At 34.7% G+C, this 23,311-nt stretch overlaps 1 protein-coding gene across 4 annotated transcripts in view; it reads left to right on the top strand.

The window, feature by feature from the left end:
- LOC140443645 (aquaporin AQPAe.a-like) overlaps positions 1-13,833 on the top strand; it is a 247,935-nt gene extending 234,102 nt beyond the window's left edge. For all 4 annotated transcript variants that reach the window (XM_072535007.1, XM_072535008.1, XM_072535005.1 and 1 more), the window contains one exon: positions 7,615-13,833. In XM_072535007.1, the coding sequence (XP_072391108.1) occupies positions 7,615-7,755 (141 nt within the window). In that variant the 3' untranslated portion in view covers positions 7,756-13,833. The remainder of the gene's footprint in view (positions 1-7,614) is intronic.
- Positions 13,834-23,311: the final 9,478 nt, after the last annotated feature.

Raw genomic sequence — 23,311 nt, 5'->3', positions numbered from 1 at the left:
TTTGTCACTCTCTCTATTTGCAGTCCACAAAGAGTTAGTTGTTCATTATTTATTGGACTCCTTGATACTATCATAAATTTGGTCTTACTGTGTTGATGTCAAGTCCCATTTGAATGCATTCACTATTTATTGCATCTAGTAAAGTTTGTAGATCTTCTATACTCTCAGCCATAATTACCGTGTCATCTGCAAATCTCATGGTGTTTATGATTTCTCCACCAATTCTTATTCCCTCTTTTCTTTCCCATAAGGCTTTTCTGAATATAACCTGTGAGTACACGTTGAAAAGCGTCGGAGACAAGACGCATCCTTGCCTAACCCCTCTAAATGTTTATAAACTACATAATTTCAAAAATTTGACATCAGGATTTTTGACTATAATAAATTATTCTTTTATTTTTTTTTTAATGCATATTGATAGTATAAGTCTTTTGCTTTCATTTGTCACCCACAGAATCTTTATTATTTTCTATCTTATGTTATTGTAAAAAAAAGGTCTCTGAGATAAACAAATACAATAACTTTTAAACTAATTAATATATCGGTCCCAAATTTTGAGGGGTTGTTAAGTACCCCAATACCCAACTTTGGGTGGAACTCTAAAGTTTAAAGTTTAAGTTTACTAAAAGTTTTTAACAAATATCAATTGTCACTTATTTTGCAGTTTGCGAAGCAACAAATTGACTTTTCAACTTTCAAAAATCGGCATTTTGAAGCTTTATCAATATTCTAAAAAATAAAATTTTGTAATTCTATGTCCAGTATTTAGCTTTCTAATGGAGTGCAAAAAATAGAAAAAATCGCGTTTTTTGCATTAAATTGTTAATCATTAAAAAACGGCTCCGAACTTTAGGCAGGAAACAGATAGGTTTTCTTCTTATAGGTCTACAATAACTAAAAAAGTTGTCAGCTACCTGAATTATTGAGTGTCACGAGAAAATCCTTATTACCCTGGACTAATATGACTGGACAAGCAAGTGACGAAACAAACTTCATATATTATGTAAACTTTACTAACAAAAACGTTTAAAATAAATATTCCAATAACTATAAATAATCAAATTCCATATTCAAATACTTCAAAATATTTGGGTATTACTCTTTAATAAGCCCTAATAATGTTATTCAACATTATTTATGAGAGGGTGTATATTTCTTACCTACCTGTCGGCGAGAATCCAGAAGCTATCGACAAAGACAGCCTGTACTGACCGAGAGAGAGAGAGTAACATTTAGCAGAACTTTGAGATTTTTTAAAAAGTTTATACCAAATAACTGCTTTGTGTTACACTTTATGTTAAAAATAAAAACAGATTCGGAAAGTGGGTCAAATTCTGTAGTGCCCTATTTAAAAAAAAAAAAAAATTTACGTTTATTTTAACCAAAAATATTTGAAAAAAAAATATTGTTTAAACAATTTATTAATTTACAACCAAATAGTGCACTAGAACTTTTTAAGACATTTCATATAAAAAAAGAATCATCTCTATATCTGCCATAGTTTTTGCGTTATTTGCTATAAACTTTTACATTGGAATTTAGCTATGCCCAGAATCGCGAGGAACGGCCTTAAAAGCTAACCGTGAATGAGGGGCAAGTCAAGTTGTCTCATTATTCACTGATAGAAATGCTGATATAGGCAGTACAATAAGCGATATGTTAACATATTCCTTTTTACACTAAACTTAAGGTACTATTTTGTAATTGTCTCTTTTGGACAAATCAACATAACATACAAATTACAATGGTTTGTCCCCTTTTATCCACAAACAATCCCGTTTTCACCAAATATTGACTTCTTTCGTCCCCTTTCTCACGCCAAACTGCGAAATATATTCCTGTGTCGTTACTTTCTTTCTTTTTTTACATTTTAACAACCTTAAAAAACAATCGATCATACCCTAACTTATTCTACCTTTTAAATAGTTCTAAGGTTATACAATTTTCTGAAACATTTAATTTTCGGAAGAAGGACATTGAGAAATAACCAAACTTCATATTAGATTCATTATTAAAAACCGTTTCAGCTCATTGCCAATCAATATGGCTAAGTAAAGTATGTCGATATACCAAATTAATTGCCGTAAATAAAACCTATTAGGTACCCATCAACATATTACGGGTACTTAAATCAATTTTATTGATTGATTACACATTATCCAATGACCCGAATCAATAGTTGTTTATTTAATAAAAACACTTATGAGTGTTTTGATTGGGAAAGATCATTGAAGAAGGCAGACCGTAGGTGCAACTTTTTTAATTATTTAATGGATAAATTAGTCATGGTAATATAAATAAATTATCTACTTTAGTTAGATTGACATATTGTAACTTTACAAGGAGTATGTACATACAACACATGCTAACAAATATTGATATTTAATATAATTTTTTTGATAAGAGTTTTAAATATTCAAAAGAGTAATAATATATGTAAGTTATGCTAAATGAACAAAAAATATTAGCTTCTTTGTTTATTGTTGCAAATATCAACATACGACTTAAGAAGAATTCATAAGAAATCTTCTTCTTCTTCTTCTTCTTCTTCTTCTTTTTATATAGACATGACTCTGTCTGTTTTTCAATGTGCCTCCAGTAAGTTGTCGTTGCATCGTTTTCGTGGTCTTCCTACTGATCGTCTTCCTATTAGGGAATCGTCTCTTGCCGTCTTTACTACTCTATTTGTTGTCATTTGGCTTATATGATCATTCCATTCTACTCTTCTATTTCTTACCCACTTCTTGATGTTCTCCACCTTGCATCTACGTCGTACCTATATCTGTACTTCTAGCTCTGCCCTATAGTGTCTTATCATCAATTTTTCCAACCAAGTGTTTACCAAGTGTTTTAATCTCTGCTGTTTCTAATATCCTTTTTGTCCTCTCTGTCTCAGGTCTTGTTTCTGCCGCATATGCCATTATTAATTCTTTATTATTTGAGGGCACTAATATTAGAATTAAAGCTCATGATCAATACTAGAAGTCTTTATTACACAAAACAAACTGTAGTGGTGTTATTTACAGGTACAAGATTGATACATAAAAATTACGGAGCATTGTTTACGAATTAAAATCGAACACACCCCCAGAACGTCGTTAACTATTTCGTCTTTTATTATCTATAAATCAGCGATATTTCCGGGTGAGCCAATAATGCGTAAACTTCTTTAGCCAAAGGGGCAATCGAATTCCTTTCAGGCCAAAGCGACAATACTGACTGCCTCTCTTTTTGCCGGCCAAAATGTATATTCCGTTAGGTCTCACATCATTCCCTTTTCCCCTCAAGGGCGTCTGGTGTCTTAGCATATGAGCATATGTTTTAGGTAATATTTTACAGAGGCGTTACTAACGAAAAATAGTATGATGAATACTTATAGTAAGAATGACTTCCTACATTCGGCCATCCTGCTACGAATCCGACTCGGATTCTGACTGGTTCTTTATCCATGGCTTCATATATTCAGAGCACGTTGATGTGCTTAGTGGGTTTCATGACATCCTGATTTTTTCACGTCATATCTGTCATTTGGCTTAACATCTACTACCACCAAACTGTGTTCTCCTAATTTCCACTAAGTCTCCTTTTCTATGCATTCTCAGCTTTTTTCTTCGTAAGTCATACCTGCGCTTGTTTTCCTCTTAAATTTTGATTAACTGACGTCTACTCTCGTTTCTTAACATTTCTCTGTCTTCATCATATTGTTTGATCATTTCCTGCTCTATTATTTCTTTCATGCTTAGATCTTCTTTATTCTTCATTTTTGTCCCAAAAGCATTTCCAATGACGTAGCATCAATGCTTCTTTGATAAGTTGTATTATGATCTCGTCTTCTATCTTACGTCTGCGACCCTCATCGTCAGTAGATACTCCTGTACACTTTCATCATGCTTTTTCTTTTTATGCATCAGCATTATTGTATTTCAGACGTAGGTTATTTTATTCTCGAATTCCAAAATAAGTCTTTCCTTCAAGAATTTCCAGCTATTAACTCCTTTTTCTGACTGAATATACAGTTTCGCAATTCCTTTTAGGGATCGTTTTGCAAGAATTAGCATTTACAAATCATTCCCTTTCATTAACTCTTAAATTTCTTCAAAATCAGCAATGCATTTTCTTATCGGATAATTGTCTTTTTCTTCGAAGGTTTTTATGCTGCCTTCTACGTCTCTAAAAGTTAACGCAAAAGAATCATTTACTTTATCGGCCGTCATTCTGATTTTGTTTTCTTCTTCTTTACCGTCAAAAAGTCTTTATCTTCATCATAAGCTTCTTTATCGTCGTCTGCGTCGTCATCGTCATCTTCGTCATTCTCGTCATCCACATTTAATTCATTCAAAAACGAACAAATACGTTCAATCACGTCGTCATTTGAAACCGAATAATCCAGGTCCAATACGTTACAAACTGCAACTAAGGCTGGCATACCTAGTTTACGTTTTACGTCATTTATCTTATCAACATATTCGCAGACGTCTTTATCCCACGAAAAGCCTGAAAAATTCTGCAAGTTTCTTCTTGTTTGTCGCGGCACCCCTTCGTCACCATATGCAATAATATGCAACGCTCTAACAACTTTATATGTCCAATTTTTAATATTTTGACTATTTTTTTGAAGATCGGCAAGAGTCGTTTGTTTAGACTGCATGTTTAAAAATAGATATCAAAATTATTTAAAAAAAAAATTAACAAGTTAAAAACTTGGATTATTTTTTCTTGTTTAAATTAGGATTACCGTGAACGAGGTTGTAGTCGCTTTTAATTCGGAAATCTTATCTATTTGTAATAATTCATTATTAAACCATTGCGCAAGTGTTTTTTTGGCAGTTTGTCGTATTTTTTTAGTGAAAAATGCTTTAATATTAAGTTGTTATAAGTTTCGGTAAGAAAGACTGTCAAAAAATCAGAATCATTATTAATATCATAGGAAAGTCAATCTTTCTACTAGCTAGCGCACGTTTAAGCTTCTGTAAACCAGAAGAAGTAATAAACCGTTAAAATGTTTGATTAGTGTTAAGAACTATATGCTCAGAGTCAATAAATAAGAATTCAGCTCGATGGTCAGAAAAACAAGGTTCAAGTACGCCCACTCTGTACCTACATATTTTCAGAAAAATTTGCCATAATGTTGTCGATGCAACTACTGGACTGGGATATGATTCTAGAATAATCGTTTATAGTTACTTTTAGACCAAAAGATATTAATAGATTTTGAATATCAAGAAAAGGGTCAAATTCAATTTTAAAATTTATATTAAAATCACCAAGTATGATCAGTTTGTCTGCTTTACTAAGCAAGGACGTTATGACATTCTTAAAATTTACCAAAAACAAGTCAAAGTTACCCTAGAAGAGAAAAAGTCAACGGCTATAGACGTCAGTGTCACATTACAAACATTCTCTTACACAATTTAGACACAGACGTTAATAACGTCTTCGTATTAGTAAGAACTGTTTTTATATAGAGTAGATTAGAATATTAATCAGAAATTCCATACTTGACACCTAAACCTTTATTTCTTTTTGTTTCTTCTCTCTTGTAGACTGCCTACATTTTAAGAATAAATAAAGTTTGTGGTAATTTTCAGGCAAAGGTATCTCTTCTAAAAAATGTTGTTCTGTAACTTCTGTTTGTAGTGCGTTTTCCTTTTTTTTTTTTTGTTATTTTACTAAAAGTCTGCCATCAACAGCCGATTGTATTTGTATGAGAGATCCTATTATTGCTTCTCTAAAATCAGCTAGATTTTTTCTATCCTCTTTTACTTTTGTATATCGAAAGAAAGACTTCCTTGCCGCTGTATCTAGAAGATGGAATAACACCCACACTTTTTTCTACAAAGTTCTAGGTATAGGCAATGGAAAAGTCAATCAAGCAAAAAATATCAATTATCTGTAAAATGGTCTATTGTAGAAGGTTCTGTGAATAATTATAAGCAAGATACGATTCTTTAAAATTTTCTACTTCTAACGATTTTTTTAGTTTTACGGCGATTTTTTAAATTTCTCATAGCTTTTTTTGTTGTACAATTAGGTATATGCATTACTGAATTCAAAAGGAAGCTTATTTTCTGTATTTTAAAATAGTCTATGATAAAATATTCTAGGACTAACGGTACACAACAAACTTGAGCAGGACATAAGTGACACCCAATTTGGATTTAGAAATGCACTGGGAACGAGGGAAGCCCTGTTCGCTGTGAATGTACTTATGCAAAGGTGCATTGATGTTAATCAGCCAGTATATATGTGTTTCTTGGATTACAACAAAGCCTTCGATAAGGTCAGACATAACCGTTTTATCGAATTACTTGAAAAGAAAAACTTAGATATGAGAGACATCAGGATCATTAGCGCTATATATTATAATCAGATCGCTGTGGTAAAAGAGAACAACGTCTTTTCAAATGAAATACAGATTAAGAGGGGCGTCAGGCAGGGCTGTGTCCTGTCTTCTACTCTGTTCAATTTGTATTCAGCGGAAATAATCCAGGAAGCACTAAGAAGAACTAACTATGGGAATAAAAGTAAATGGCCGACCAATTAATAATATACGGTTTGCCGATGACACTATTTTATTAGCGGAATGTCTTGAGGATTTATAACAAATGGTTGACAGTGTAGTAAAAGTCAGTGAAGAAAACGGACTGTACCTAAACACAAAAAAGACACAATTTATGGTAATTACAAAAGCCCAACAGCGCCAAGAAAACATAACAATACATGGAGAACAAATTAAAAGTTGAATAAATATCTGGGTACAATAATTAACGAAAATAATGAGTACACAGAAGAGATTAAGGCAAGAATAGGACAGGCAAGAAATTCTTTCAACAAACTGAAAAAAGTACTCTGCAGCAGGGACATTTCAATTTCTTTAAAGATAAGACTTCTGAGATGCTACGTATTCTCCGTATTATTTTATGGGTTGGAGGCTTGGACATTAAAGAAAGATGTTTCGGACAGATTAGAAGCCTTCAAGTTATGGGCCTACAGAAGGATATTAAGAATAAGTTGGGTGGATAGGGTCACTAATGTCGAGGTGTTGAGAAGAATGGGAAAAGATAAAGAGGTTTTAAATACAATAAAAGTCAGAAAACTGAAATGTCTGGGACATGTCATGAGGGGCGAGCATTACAACTTGTTGCAATTAATAATGCAAGAAAGAATAAAGGGTAGAAGAAGTCGAGAAAGAAGACGCATTTCCTGGTTAAACAGTTTGAGAGCTTGGTTTACCTACACTTCTGCTGACCTCTTTACAGCAGCGGTATCGAAAGTGCGAATTGCCATGATGGTTGCCAACCTTCTTAAAGGAGGTGGCACATCTTTAAGAACCAAATAACAAGTAACGCAGAGTAACGAAACACAAAATGAATATGAAATCGAATATGTATTAAACGTATTCACTGTTATTGTGAAATAAGTGAGCGAATTTAGCTTTATAGTATTGGCGTATCAGTTTAGAAAAGCTCGCAATAGTATAACATAAAAAATAGGTTGAGATGTATATAAAACAGATAAGCACAATTTAGGCTGATATTAATACAATCTTGTGATGTCTTTATACCTTATACTAGAAATATATTCTTGTTTATATAAACGATATTTTTGTTTTAGGTATACTGGATCGGTCCTAACATTGGGGCAATTCTAGGATGCGGGATATACAAGGTTTTATTTGCTTTACCAGAAGAAGAGGAACCACAAACTAGAGACGAAGTTCTGAGCCTTCAAGACGTTAAACTAGAAAAATCATAAGTTACATATTTATGATTTCAAGTAAAAAGTGTATTAACGTTACATCCAGTCTTTGGAACCATAGTGAGCAGCTACTTGACATATATTTTGCAGAATATGAAATGTTTTCTGTAGAATAATCCCATTAATATAATTTATTGAGACAAAATGATTATTTTTAAACTTGTATAAGTTAGATCAAAAATAACTGGACTTTTTAATAAGTTATTGTCATAAAATTAATTTGTTTTTATAATTGATGCTTTTTATATTCGTTATCACAGAATAAAACTGACTGATGGATGTAATCGCAACAATAACCAGTTTTGTGTTAATAGCATACCCTGCTGTATCTATTACCTGGTAAAAGATGAGATCTTTTATAGAAAGATCTTGTTTGTTTTGTCTGGTCTGATGTAACAGTAGGCAGCGATAATTATAACCCCTAATTAACAATCAGTAAGCTGTATTCACTTAAATTATAAATTATAAGTATATTTGTTAAGTTTTTCCCAGATCATTGACGTGTTCTATTTTGTAGGTAAAATATGTTCAGGGATAGCCACGTCATCCTTAATTGTTTTGATTTTGGAGTATCCATTCAAGAAACAGCTATCTAAATATATTTCATTGCTCAAAGATATAGGATTATTTTTTTTTTTTTATTTATTTATTTATTGCTAATTTACAATCTACTTCAATACAGTAATAAGTAAATATGTTGTATGTTCTTGGCTTGTGGCAGGTGTCGTCCATTGACGACTCTCTGGAATTTACCTAGCAGCTAGATCTTCTGGCCAAAGTCTTTTTAGACGTCTGTCAACCAGTGGGGGGCTGAATAATTCGTCTATGAGATGGTTTGGATGGTCTGCGCTGCGATTCATGTATCTTCTGGAGTGGTCGGCAATCACATCATTGATGAAGGGGATGTTGAGATCTGCATGAAGGGTTTGGTTTGACACATACCATGGGGCTTTAGCTAACATACGAATAGTTTTTGACTGGAATGTCTGTAGTATCTTGGTGTTGGATGGTTTGCTACAGCCCCACAGCTCAATTCCGTATGTCCACACTGGTTTGAGTATTGTTTTATAGATGGTCAGTTTGTTTTCTAATGAAAGTTGCGATCTTCTGTTGATTAGCCAGCTCATATTTTTAACTTTTAGGTCGAGGTGTCGTCGTTTGGCTGCAATATGTGATTTCCAAGTAAGTTTTTCATCTAGATGAAGACCCAGGTACTTTACTTCTGTTTTTATAGGTATAGGTGAATTATTTAGTTGTAGTTGTGGACAACTAATTCTTCGATTTGTGAAATTTACTTGACAAGACTTGTTTGTGTTGACGTTTATTTTCCAGCATTTAAGCCAGTCTTCTAGTTCATTGAGATGATTTTGCAATTTGTTAAATGCTAATATTTCGTTGATGTCTGATGCTAGTATACCAGTGTCATCCGCAAATGTTGCCATTAGTGTATTTTCGGTAATAGGAATATCAGCAGTGAAGATTTGATAAAGGAATGGGCCAAGTACACTGCCTTGAGGTACTCCGGATTTTATTTGGTGGTAGTTGGATAGAGCACCTTCGAATTTAACTTGGAAGTATCTGTCAGACAAGTATGATTTAAGGAGGAGGTAGATTTGGTCAGTTAGCTGAGCTTTTATTTTAAAGAGAAGACCCTCATGCCACACTCTATCAAATGCTTGCTGTATATCGAGGAATGCTGATAGACAGATTTGTTTCCCTTCTAGGCTCTCTTTTATTTTGTTGACTAATCTATGGCACTGTTGTATGGTTGAGTGATTTGACCGAAAACCAAACTGATGATCTGGGATAAGGTTTTCTATAGGTATTATTGTTTCTATTCTGTTAAGGATTAACCTTTCGAAGACTTTTGATAAAGTCGGAAGGAGATATAGGATTATTTGGCATCTTTTGTCTTTTATTTTATTCATTTGTAATTTTTTCCATTTGTCTTATTCATTAACTTAATTTGTAATTTATCGTGATAATTATACTTTTCTTATATCTGTAGATTTCGAGAGTGGAATGTGAATTTGAGAAAGATTATATTTTTTGAATTTAATTTCTAATTAAAAATCGCAAAGTTGTCTGCATGGTACCTTCGTGAATTTCCTCAGTGTCCAACATTCTGGCGTATGGAGGTACACTGGTATAATCAAAATATTGACCAGTCTTAGTTTATGGTCTAACTACTCTAATGAGCACAATTTCCAAGAATTTTTTAACTAATGGACTACTTATTCAACGCTGGTCTCAGCTTAATTTGAGGTAATCTGATACACAAACTGCACTACAAAAGGTATACCTAATAGATATTTCTTAAGATCATTTTGGTTGTTAGTAATATTTATTATTATAATTTCGTTATTGTTGGTTTATTATGAGATTTGCATTTTATATGTATGTAAATTTAAATTTTAAAAAAACCGGTTAATCAAAGCCAGGAATACAATAAAAATTAACTAGACTACTGAGACCTGGTGTTACTGATGACGATGACAAATAAAATACCTTGATTCAGTGGGTGTACCGTCAAAAAATCCTGTTATTATTTGATCCATTCCAATATACTAGGTTGTATTGTAGAAATAAGATAAGTATGTATTTAATTATGTTAGGAAGATTATGACAAATGTCATATTGACATTTTAGACTGTAAAAAAAATACAAGAAATTTACTAAATTATTTTATAATTTGGATTTAATTCAGTTTATGCATATAATTTTAAACTTTATACATTTTATGTAACCAAAGCAAAACACCATTTTAACGACACATCCGATAAGTGAACATTTAAATTTTGTTTTAAATTACAAATCGTAATTGATGGAGACACTACCAAGTTGTTGATATTTTTATTAATAGTAACTAAATACCATACCAGTGGCGCACCCAGGGGGGGGTTTTGGGGGTTAAACCCCCCCTCCCCCCAGGACCCTATTCCGACACTGTTACTAACACATTTTAAGGACTCAAAATGGAGGTAACACCATAAAAAAAATTTCGGTGACCAACCAAAACCCCCCCCAGAGGCAAATTCTAGGTGCGCTACTGTACCATACCATTGTAATTCAATCTAAAATCAATACTGTGATTGCCTTTTATCAACCAAGGACACCAAAAAGTCACCTAAAAAGTATATGTTAATTTTTGTTAGTGAAATATCGAACAAATGTTTTACATTTTAAGTTACTATTGATATAGGTAAATAATTCGTTAATATAACTAATAGTATAATTATCACACTGTATAATTTTTTGAATAGAGGACAATTAGTTTAGGGTAGAGTACTTTCAGAATGCACACTTAAGGTTTAATTAAGTAAAAAATGCAAACAAATTGCGTTGAAAGTATATTTATTTTTATTTAAGTCTGTTGATACATAAACAACAAAATCAATTATAATTTTCAAACTAAACATTATTACTTTAATAGAAAAAGTGAAACTAAAAAAACGTGTTTTGCGCACTCTTATAAACCCGCTTTTTAAAAGTACGCATTTAGGATTGTAAGATTGCACACATAATTTTATGAACATAGGTCACATTTATAAGATCCAAAACCTGCGTAGGCACTGCACTTTTCATGCAACCATTCAGCATGCCATGCGGTGGTGGCAAGTTATCGCCAACATCCAGGTTGAGTTTGTATTGAGGCTTTTTTTTTCTCATTTTCTTCAATTAGTTGGTCCTTATACGGAGAGCTGGTGATAATTTCCGACTTTTTGCTTCTACGATTTCTGGATCTAACCACAATTGATTTTGGTAACGGAGAAATGGTTGTTAATTTAATATAACTTGCTGAATTTCCAGGAGTGTTTGATAAATCAAATGTTTTTGTTTCTGGAGCTATATTAATTTTTTCTTCCAAAGTTATTGCAGATGTGTTGGAAAACAGATATGTAAGCTGAGAGGTATTGTTTTTTATCTGTAAAATCCTTCTCGTACAATCGGGTTCAAATGTTGGTATTTCGCTGATTATGGCATCTCTTTCATTAACATGAATATTTTCCTTAGTAGTGGAATTCTCAAGAACAATAGTTGGACTATTAAGAACATTGGGAGTATTTTCAGAGGCTGATTCAGACATTTGAAATGGTTGAATATCGATTTCTGACTTAGAGTTTTTAGCGACTCCTGATTGTACGTTAAACGCTTTTAGTTCCGTAGTTACTGTAGCTGCAGCAGGTTTTTCTCGTTCTGTGACAAAAGTGACCATAAAGTCAGCGTCAGTAAATATGTCATTATTAAAGGGACATATCCCCCTTCACTTTAAAATCTTCAATTGCATTCGCTATAGTAGCAGCTTTAAAGTATGTAGGAGCAAATATTGAAGCAATTTGATAAACCGTAATTACCCGCCCTGGATGGTTCGTCAGCCATTTTTCACATTCGTTGGGATACAACTTTTTTAGCGGGCTAAAAAAACATCTGTCAAGTTGCTGCAGACGGTGACTACTATGAGGAGGAAGTGTTAATGCGATAATGTTATATTGTCGACAAAGATCAATTTCTGCAATGAAACAACGGGAAGTATGATTATCCATTATCAATAGGACTGGTTGTTCCTTTATCGGCTTAGCGTGATCTCTAAAATGTGTAGCATAATCAACAAACAGGTCCTGATTGATGAAACTCCTGTCGGATACCATTCCAACTGATGATGGTGGAGCTCCATCCAAAATTTCTGCCTTCATTCTTTTACGTGGATATATAAATGTATAAGAAATATATTGTCCACTATCACTTATTATGCATACAACAGTAACATTGGTTTCCCGTTTTGCGTTACATATTTTATTGACACACCTTTTTCCTTTTGTAGAGACAACTTTAGGAGACCTGTTTTGGATAGTGGAAAATACCGATTCATCCATATTGTAAATTGGATGTGGCGGGAATTTATATGAATTCAATAACTTCGAGAGATTTTCATAAAACCGCTTACACTGTGGTTCATTAAACCCAATAGCCCTGGCGACGCTAGTAGCGGTGGGTTACCTCAAACTAACATCTTTGTGTCGTTTCAAAAATCCACATAGCCAGCCCTTGCCTGCCATTTTTATCAAGACGATGTTCTAATTTATTTACTTCAGCGAACTCAAACGCTAGACTTCTTAGAGCTCTAGAAGTTAACCCATAAAACGTATTGTCTATTGTTTTTATATAGTTGCACAACTCTTCTTCCATATCTGCTGTTAAAGTAATGTCGTATCTTCCCAGCTTTGTAGCTAAAGTTGTTCTTTTTAGCCTTTTTCTTAACGTACTTTCCGCTATTCCTATAGATTTTGCCACGCTTCTGTTACTTTCTCCATTTTCAACCCTTTTCTTGCTGCCTCCATAACCACCGGTGAGCATAAAGCTGAGAAGTTCGTTTTCTGCCAGACATGCTTAAACAAAAGAAAAAATACGGTTAATCCGTTATATAAAAAAAAGGGTTTATAAGAATGCGCGCGTACTCTTACAATATTAATTACTGCGCACTCTTAGAAAACGAGCATATTTTAACAAATGCTAGCGCTGATTCCATCTTGGTACAAAATTGTAAACAACGGTATGATATTTACGAGTTTTCAAAGTTTATTGCAAGTATGGTAAAATATTACCGCGAAATTCTTACAAAATACAGTTGTGTACAATATTAAAAATTTCAAAATATAATAAGAAAATAAGTAAAAATTATTAAAGTTACCTAATAACGTTATTATCGGTGTTAATTTGCCTAAAATGCTCAAGACACATACAAACACTTCGCTTAATCGACCGAGCACTCTTAAAGCACTCCACCCTACTAATTATTTTCAAAAATTGACAATGCATTTTAGCTAAAAATTACTTTCTATTTTGTTTTTATCAAATATACCCAAATACAAGACATTTTTTTATAATTCTTAATTTATAATTTTTTAAAATTTTAACAAATTATATTATTTAAAAAAAATTACTCATGTACGTACATTGTCCATTTATTTTGGTGTAAATATATTTATTTCTATAAATCTAGTGTTAGTTGCAGATATATTTATTTTTTGATATATATAAAAAATCTATTTGTAATTAAAAATATTTGAAAACGTTTTGATTTATTTTACTCAGTTTTTTACCTAAACAAAGGATAGAATAAGTAAATCATAATAAGTAAAGATCTTTGCACTTCGCACAAATATGAACTCGTTCATAATCTTAAATATGATACATATTAAAAAGGAGAACAACGCAACTCTGAGTAATAAAAAGGCAAACTGAGACATTCATGAAATAAGATTTTAAAGCAAAATTTATCTGACTACCACTTAAAAACACAAAACTCGTTGATGAAATATTTGTAAACAATATTTAACAAGCAGCATTGGAAAATACTCCAATATTAACTTCAATAATCGTTAAAGTGTGGATACTCCTTTTTAATTACTCCGCATTCGTTGGATATAAAGCATTACCGCGTTTTTTTTAATTGCCCGTATTGCCAGATTTCAGTAAGAGCTTAAGATGGTATCCATTGAATTCCGTCAGGTAACGGTGCGGGAAAACTTTTTGTAGATATCTTACATCATGGAGAGACACCTTGGCACCCAGCCAGCCAGAAGACCCCAGGGTAGTACCGGATTAATCATGTTCCGGATAAAACCTAAAACCACTGTTCCAGAGTAGTGGTCTTGCGGCTCAATGAACAACTAAAATTCTTATATTAACCGTTACTTTAAAAGAAGAATAACTATATTATATTAAGGAAAACTTAAATAAATAAATAAATTTCAGATCCCTGGTTCAAGTTCCCCCTCTGTCCTCCTGGTCCCTCTTCCACATCACCCAAGAAATCAGACAGTGTACTCCATTCTTTCTCTCCTCTCATCATTATGTTTACCATGTTTCTTTTACCTCTCGAAGTCTCGCCTCTCATTTGCCAATCTCTGGCAGTTAAAAATGGGGGCGGGAGCGTCCGGTATCCCACAAACAGTACAGTATGCCGAGGCAGATTTGCCTATTCTATTTGTGAAGATGCCAAAACTACCATATCCGGTCAGAAGCTGCGTCAGGAAGTAGTCTAGTTTCCTGAACTTACATTCCCATCACGGTCTCAGATCGGGAATAAGCTCCTTCGTTCACCTTGCCTTTCAGCTATCATTCGCCCATTCTCTCTGTTACTCCACTATCGTTCTCTTTCTCTCATTCTCATCTATATTTCCATCCATCCTCCTCGCATATACCCTAGCTCGCTCTTTGCACAATAAAACGATCGGTATCACCGCTCCAATGACATACAGAGCCTCATTTGAAACTGTCCTGTATGCGCTAGATCCCTCAGGAGCATTCGCCTTTGCGAAGTCTCCATTAGCTTAGCGTATTTTGCAGCGTTCAGTACGCTACACCACACGGGGACAGCGTAGGTTACCACCGACTGGAAAACTACATTTAGCACCCTTCTTTTGAAGCTAGCTTGTCCTCCAATGTTTCGCATCAGTCGTATCAACGCCTCCAGACTTCGGTTCGCCTTCTCTACCATCTTTTGGATGTGTACTCCGAACCGCAGTCCTTCCAAAAACCAGATTCCGAGATACTTAACCGGTGCAACCTCCACGTCTTCCACTATAAAGCGAAGAGAGGATTTGTCCTGGCTCCCTTTGAGAACTCCCACCTCACTTTTCTGAGATGCTAGCTGTAGATCGGTCTCTCTGATCCACCTACTAATACAACGCAAGGCTGTGTTAGCCGCATTAGCTATGTCTGCTGACTCGCCTTCGCAACCAGTGCGAGATCATCGGCATAAGCTACAAGAGTGCATCCCCTTCGCATCTGTAGCCTCAACACCCCGTCGTATAGGACATTCCACAGGGTAGGACCTAGTACTGAACCCTGTGGAACACCCTGCAACAAACTTTTGTCTTATGGACCTGTGAGTAAAGTATCTGTCAATTACGTTGACCAGGTACTCACTAACGCCCAAGTCTCTCAGCCTGTACATGATTTTTTCCCATGATGCCGTGGTTAAGGCATTCTTGACGTCAAGCAGGATAAGAGCCACCCATCTCTTTGTATCCTGCGTAACTAAAGAGGTTACTTCTGTGACCGTATCTATGGTGGAACTTTTGGCCCTAAAACCATATTGGCGGTCGCTCAGCGCATGCTTTTCTTCCAGCTCTCGTTTAAGGCGGCCTTTTACAAGCTACTCGTACAATTTAGCTACCGAACTAAGAAGGCAAATTGGCAGAAAGCGCACCTCTTCCTCTTCACCTATAGCTTTTGGGATAAGGGCAATATTAGCGTCTTTCAACAGTGTTGGAAATTGATGTTGTTCAAGCAATTTGTTTAGCAATCTCAGGAAAACCAGCGGATATCTTAGTGCGGTGAGTCTTATTGTGACTCCATCTATGCCAGGTGCCTTTTGGATTTTCATCTGTCCAACAGCCTGGCCGAGTTCCAACTCAGTAAGATGTTCGGCCTCTACGAAACCAGTAACTCTTTCACGTCTATCCTCCACCTGAGGAAAGAGTTCCCGTATTAATCGGAGTTTCTCCTCCTCAGACAGGAGGTAGGGTGTCTTTTTCCCGTTCAATTCGGTACAGACAATCTTGAAACCCTGCCCCAGATATTCCTTTCGAGATATATCTACCGCGTAATTTATTAGAGAGTAAGGATTTAGTTCAGGATATTGATACTCAATTTGATACTGTAACAAAAATTATAGTTGGCAACCCTGTCACCCATTTTGACGAAGGATGCTGTCAACGGCTGTCATATCTATCGACATCCGACATACTCCATATTTGACTGCATAATGTAGTTTTTAATAATGTAGTGTATTGTTATATTTTAATCGGATTACACCGCATCAAGTAATGTGTTTTACACTTCATTATTTACTTCAAACTGTGCGTTGCAACCTATTTACAGTGAAGTAATTACGAAATGGAACCTTATTCTCGAGTATCCTACTTCCCACCTAACGTCCCCTTATAACCTGGCTCCCAACTAATGGCCGAGAATAAACATTATATCGTAAGTGTTAAAATGCTTTTAATGCCGTAGATTTCGCTGCGGAGAAATCGATTCATTTCGATTATTCTAGCGAATATTCGTTGTTGTTTGTCGATCTACGCAGTGTTACCTATGTCTAACTTAATTTCGTAGTTTTTTAAACTTTTTCAACATTTTGTTGCCAAATGTAAAATTGTATCCAATTTGTTCGGATTTTCAATTAAAATATATAATTATATGTACAACTTTTTCAATAAAATAACATTTATTGCGTATAATTATACAACTTTTTTAATAAAATAACATTTATTGCGTATAATTATACAACATTTTCAATAAAATAACATTTATTGCGTATAATTATACAACTTTTTCAATAAAATAACTTTTATTGCGTATATACAACTTTCTTAATAAAATAACTTTTATTGCGTATATAATTATATAACTCTTTCAATAAAATCTTTTTATTGCATATAATTATATCCCATTATCAATAAAATAACTTATTGCGCATAATTATATACATTTTTCCATAAAATAAATTTTATTGCTTATATAACCATTTTACTTTTACAATAAAATAATTTTTATTGCATATAGCTGATCCATATTTAGTGATATTTGGTTGTCTGTTACATCTTGAACAATGCCGAAAGCCAATTCACAAAATCCTACATCAGGAGAGTGTTCTGCTCCTGCTATGGTGACAATGTCCCAAGATCAGTTTCAATCTTTACTTTCAGTACTTACTAATTCTAATAAACAAGTATCTGAAGACCTTTTGGAACAAATCAGAGATCTTACGAGAACTCCTACACATATGACAGGTGGGAATTTCGTTAAATGTACTGCTCGCTTTGATGGCACTGTTAACGCTGATGTTGAAACTTTTCTTGACAATGTAATCACTTTTAAGGACTGCTCCCAAATAAGTGATGAGAATGCCCTTCGTAGTTTATCCATGCTGCTTAATGGTTTTGCTGCTACATGGTTGCAAGGTATTAAAAATACAGCTCTCACATGGACAGATGTTGTACAGGCCTTAAAAGATACCCATTGGGTAAAACTTCCGCCTTATTTAATATTTCGAGAAGTATTCTCGCGTGAACAAAATTCCAGTGAACCTACTGAATTATTTGTTTCCCATATTTGAGCCTTACTTGCACAATTACCTTATACCCTAACTGAAGAGGTTCAGCTGGATATGGTTTATGGCTTACTGGTACGCAAATTATGAAAAAGACTACCAAGAAATAAATTTCAAAACTTTAAGGAACTTTTAATGGAATCTCGAGAAATCGCAGCATTCTTAAAGGAAGGTTTAGTTGCTACCGACTCTGATCGTCGACAAAAACCTCAATCAAATTAAAAAAAGGATTCTTGCAAAATAAAATTCAAATCGAAGTGTACGTTTTGTAAACATTTTGGCCATATTCAGTTTCAGTCAGAATGCAGAAAATTTAACAATATTAGTCAGAAGACTAAGCAATCTAGTTCTAATGATTCAGTTAGCACGTATGTACCTTCTAGTCGTGTAAATACGAATCCTAGCAACTCAAATGTATCTCCTCAACGATCTTCCAGTGTAGTTATGGTTGCAATACTCCTGGTTATGTTCACACAAATTGTCGTAACTGTAAAATTTCTGTAAATCCTATTACCACAGAATCTATTCTACCATCTAGTTCGTTTGAAAATCATATCAACGATCTAACTAATGTGTTTTAAAGATTGCAAGTATTTAAATTGTGTGTAAATAGGGGGAAATGTACTTTTGTGCGCTCTTTTTTCAAGTATTTAGGACCCTTCTGACGCCCAATGGGATCGCTCCTGATCCTGGGAAGATATCAGCAATTGCTGACATGCCTATACCACGCAATGTTAAACATGTTTTATCATTTTTACAAACTTGTAGTTGGTTTCGACGTTTTGTGCCAAACTTCGCAGGTATATCCAAACCTCTTTTAGACTTAACTAAGAAGAATATAGCATTTGTTTTGGGACCGGCATAAAACCAGGCTTATGAAACTCTTAAAAGATTGCTTACGCAAGCTCCTATTTTGCAACAAGCAACTTTTATAAACTCTTTTATAATAAAAACAGACGCAACTTCGTATGCACTTGGCGCATGTCTCCTCGAGGGGGAGGAAGAAAACTGAAAAGATGATAGAGTATGCAAGTCGCTTAATCACAGCGGCTGAACGTAACTATAGTACGACAGAGCGAGTAGCTTTAGCTATAATATATGCAATTAATAAATTCGGGGGTTACATAGAAATACTGCCTATTATTGTCAAAACAGATCATCAACCACTGAAATAGTTGATATCACTAAAAACTTCTACTGGCCGCCTTGCTAGATGGTCATTGGAAGTGCAAAGTTATGACTTACGAATTGAATATGTCCCTATTCATATCGCCGATATGTTATCAAGGCCTAGCTGTGATACAGACACGAAAGATATTTGTAACGTAACATCTGTACTATCGCAATGGATCTACCAACGATAAGCAATAAGAAACTTAGAGAGGAACAGTTCACTGACTTACAGCTTAAAATAATTATTGATTGCCTTGAATCGGAATAACCTGAATTAGTAGACATCACCCGATATACTGATCGCTATTATGTAATGAATCAAGGAGTCTTGTATCGATATACAAGACCTTAAATGTGAGGACGCTCAGTTAGTAGTGCCTCAAAGTAGAATAGCCGATGTTTTAAAAGAGTGCCATGACATTCCCATCGCAGGATATTATGGCGTTGAAAAAGACAATTCAAAGAACTGCTCTTTGTTACTACTGGCCTACTATTAGGCGAGATGTCGTAAAGCATATAAAGAAATGCATCGACTGCCAAAGGTATAAACCTTTGAATCTGAAACCAGAAGGTCTGATCCAAACACCTGTGTTGGCACAACGCTTTGAATGCGTTGCAATTGATTTAGTATATCCACTACCTGTAACTAAAAAAGGAAACAGATAGATTTTTGCAGTGAAAGATACTTCCACGAAATGGATGGAAATATTCCCGTTAAAACAGGCCACTACGGAGGAGTGCACAAAGATACTAATAAGCGAAATATGTTTACGATACGGCAACTTTCGTAGAATAATAAGTGACAACGGACCCCAATTCGTTAGTAAAATAATGCAGCACTTTGCATACTGTATAGGTATTCAGCAATCACTCATTCCTGTTCGTCACCCTGCCTCAAATCCGGAGGCACGTAAAAATCTTGATCTTAAGATTTAGATTTCTATATTAGTTCAAAGGAACCATACTTAATGGGATTAAGTGCTACCCAGTATTCGTTTTTCCATGAATACGGTACCAAATTTAGCTACCGGTTACTCCCCGGCTTATTTGAACTTTGCGCGTAAACTACGTACGCCCACAGATGTGCATAGAGACACGAGCTATTATCGCGAGTGAAACGGTTATTCCTGAGATAACGCCGTACTTGCGTAGGCATACAGACATTTTACTAAGTGCGCGTGAGAATAATGAGTTACGCGAAGACGCTTCGAAACTGTACGCAGATAAATGCGAAATCGTTGTGTTTAACAAAGGACAGAAAGTTGTCGTAAAAACTCACATCCTTAATAAGAGTGATGCAGGACTGTCTTCCAAATTTGCGCCGCGTCGCGATGGCTCATACCTTATCCCCAATCAACTTTCTCCTACTTCGTACGAGTTAGCAACTGTAACGCACCCGGATATAGCAATTGAAAAGTACCATGTATCTGCTCTCCATCCTTTTGTGGATGTGGATGATTCCAATTCGCCTATAACACCTCTACATGAGTTACGTAGTAGAGGACGACCTTCAACCACGTTGCAGAAAGGTGTCACAGATGAAGCCAAAGGAGCTATCCCAAAACGACACCCAAAGTCAACGCAGCAATCCGCAAGTTCTGGTGTACCTGAAACCACAGCCACTGACCCCAGAAGAACCTCTTTGCCTGCAAAGAGTAATGGTTCTATGCAGAGACCCAGGCGTTCCAAGCGCCCTCCTAAGCATTACCAAGACGTCCATAAATGATGCCCGAGGTCTGTCCCAAGCCCTCGCCAATAAACAGCTTTGTTTTGTATAAGTCATATTCTACGTCTGATCCAAAGGGGGAGGATGTAACAAAATTATACTTGGCAACCCTGCCACCCATTTTGACATAGGATGCTGTCAACGCCTGTCATATCGCCATCCGCCATTATTTTCTCTTCAGCATCGAGTTAGAATCTAACTCGCTGCTCTTCAGCAATCAACGTGCACCGTTTGTAGACTTACTACGGTTGCCTCTTCCGACTTGTGTGGGGATGCTTGGGCTACATCACCAGAGTACACAAGAATACAAAACCCATTTATTCGCGATTGAAACTGAATGTAGAGGGCAGGTCGGTTGCATTGTTGATTGGTTGAAGGGGAAGAATTACGTCACGAGAGTACAGTTTCGGGCTTAATGTTCATCGGTTAGGCGGAAGAGGTAACCGTAGTAAGTCTACGAACCGTGATCAACGTGTATACCTCCGTCACAGAATAATAAACAATTAGAATGCCCACTCTGCTTGTCACGATAAGTACGCGCAGACTGAATCAGCCATGTTTTAAACGGAACCAGTGCTGTTCAGTGACATTGTATCTGGTGTGCATAGAAAATTAACCCGATTTAATTTATTTACGGCAACTATAAACATAATATGCACTATTTTATCCGTACTTTTAGTTGAAGAATAGATTAAATTATTTCAAATGTACTAAATTATTTATTAATCTCTAAAAATTTAAATTACAGTTTTGTCGTAGCCTTGTCACAAATTTTTCAATTCGAGCCTGTTTCCGTTTAAAATATGGCGATCGCGTGCTGACAAACTTCAAAGGCGGCATCTCAGAGTGGGCATTCTGACTGTTATTTATTCTGTGATACCGATATGTTTGTTTTTGTAAATAAGTCTTTAATTGATCTCGAAAGATACAAATATTTATTCGTTATTGTTTTATATAAATTAAAAATTGAGAATTTAGGTTTAATTTATTTACGGCAACTACATTTAGATGAAAAATAGATTGAATTATTTCAAATGTACTAAATTATTAATTTCTAAAAATTTTAATTTTAAGGGGATGTGTAGGTTGGGGTGTGATTCTCGAGAAAGAAGGGTTTATTTCGTAATAACTTCACTGCAAATAGGTAGCAACGCACAGGTTGATGTAAATTATAGTAAAACACATTGCTTGATGTGGTGTATTCAGATGAATAAAATAAAACAATTTAAACTACATTATACATATACACACATGTCATGTTGATTGTTATTTAGACAATATGACAATGACAATGAATATATGGCAGGGCAGACAACCGTTGACAGCATCCTACGTCACAATGGTTGACAGGGTTGCCAAGTATAATCTTGTTACAAAATTACAGTTCTGTCGTAGCTTGTGTCATCAGATGCCACCAATCACGCATCTCGATGTGCATCGCCCTTCCTTCTGGAACAAATAATTAAATTTAATTGGTCGAGAAATGAAAAGGTTTCATATAAAAGTTAATTTATCTTTAAATATGGGACATTTTCGGATCTCGAGTCAGTCAAGATAGTACAGTGTATGGTGTAGTTTTACCCGTGTAGGGTAGCTCCCTAGAGCACTTTGCTCGAAGGGCTCTGCAAACTTTCTAAGACTCTGAAGCTGAGTTTTTTTCTTCTTAGAAAGAATGTGTTTTATTTCCACCACCTAATAAAACCATAATGGCATTGTCTCTTCAAGATAATGCCACAACAAGAGCGTACCGGCCAACTACGCAATATTACACCATATTGCGCAATAGTTGGATAAATTAATAAACATGGAAACTTGCACCAAGTTGCAATCGGTTTTTCATACGTTTATTAATTACACCGGAGACGACACTTGTCACCAATTTTTCAATTCGAGTCTGTTTCCGTTTAAAATATGGCAATCGCGTGCTGACAAACTTCAAAGGCGGCATCTGAGAGTGGGCATTCTTCTAACACGATGTCATCGCAGTGTTGCTAGATGTCAAAATGAGAATTATCGCATGAACCGTTTCAAATTATCGTACATTATCGTACAAAATATCGATCGTTAAAAAAAATGTTTAACATGCCTAATTTATGAACAAATTTTGTATTTGGAAGGCAAAAGAAAAATTTTGGAATTTATATTGGGCAAAAATATTTTTTTAAACGCAAAATATAATTTTTTTCTTTTAAATAAGGACAAAAGCTATAAATAATAATATAGCCATAAATATATACAAAAAATGCTGTATTAAGGTTGCTTTACACAATAAGTAAAGTTTTGCAGTTTTTAACTAAACTTTCCAAAATGAATTTTTAGATGTTGCTGAATATATTAAAACTAATAGGATAAAGTTTAGATTTCATTTATTCACTGAGTGTTATTTCTTGGGTTACTCATAGATGGCTCTTCAAATTTGAATAAAGTACATTAAAAACTGTTTTAAAACTTTACTTTTTCTTTTTTTGGTAATTGTTAAGTATTAGATTTTAAATATCTTATTGCTTTTGATTGCATACAGTCCATCTAAT

Source organism: Diabrotica undecimpunctata, chromosome 6 (assembly GCF_040954645.1).
Source record: "Diabrotica undecimpunctata isolate CICGRU chromosome 6, icDiaUnde3, whole genome shotgun sequence".
NCBI classification, from domain to species: domain Eukaryota; kingdom Metazoa; phylum Arthropoda; class Insecta; order Coleoptera; family Chrysomelidae; genus Diabrotica; species Diabrotica undecimpunctata.
Note: the sequence above shows the minus strand (reverse complement) of the source record. Positions and strands in the feature narration are given on the sequence as shown.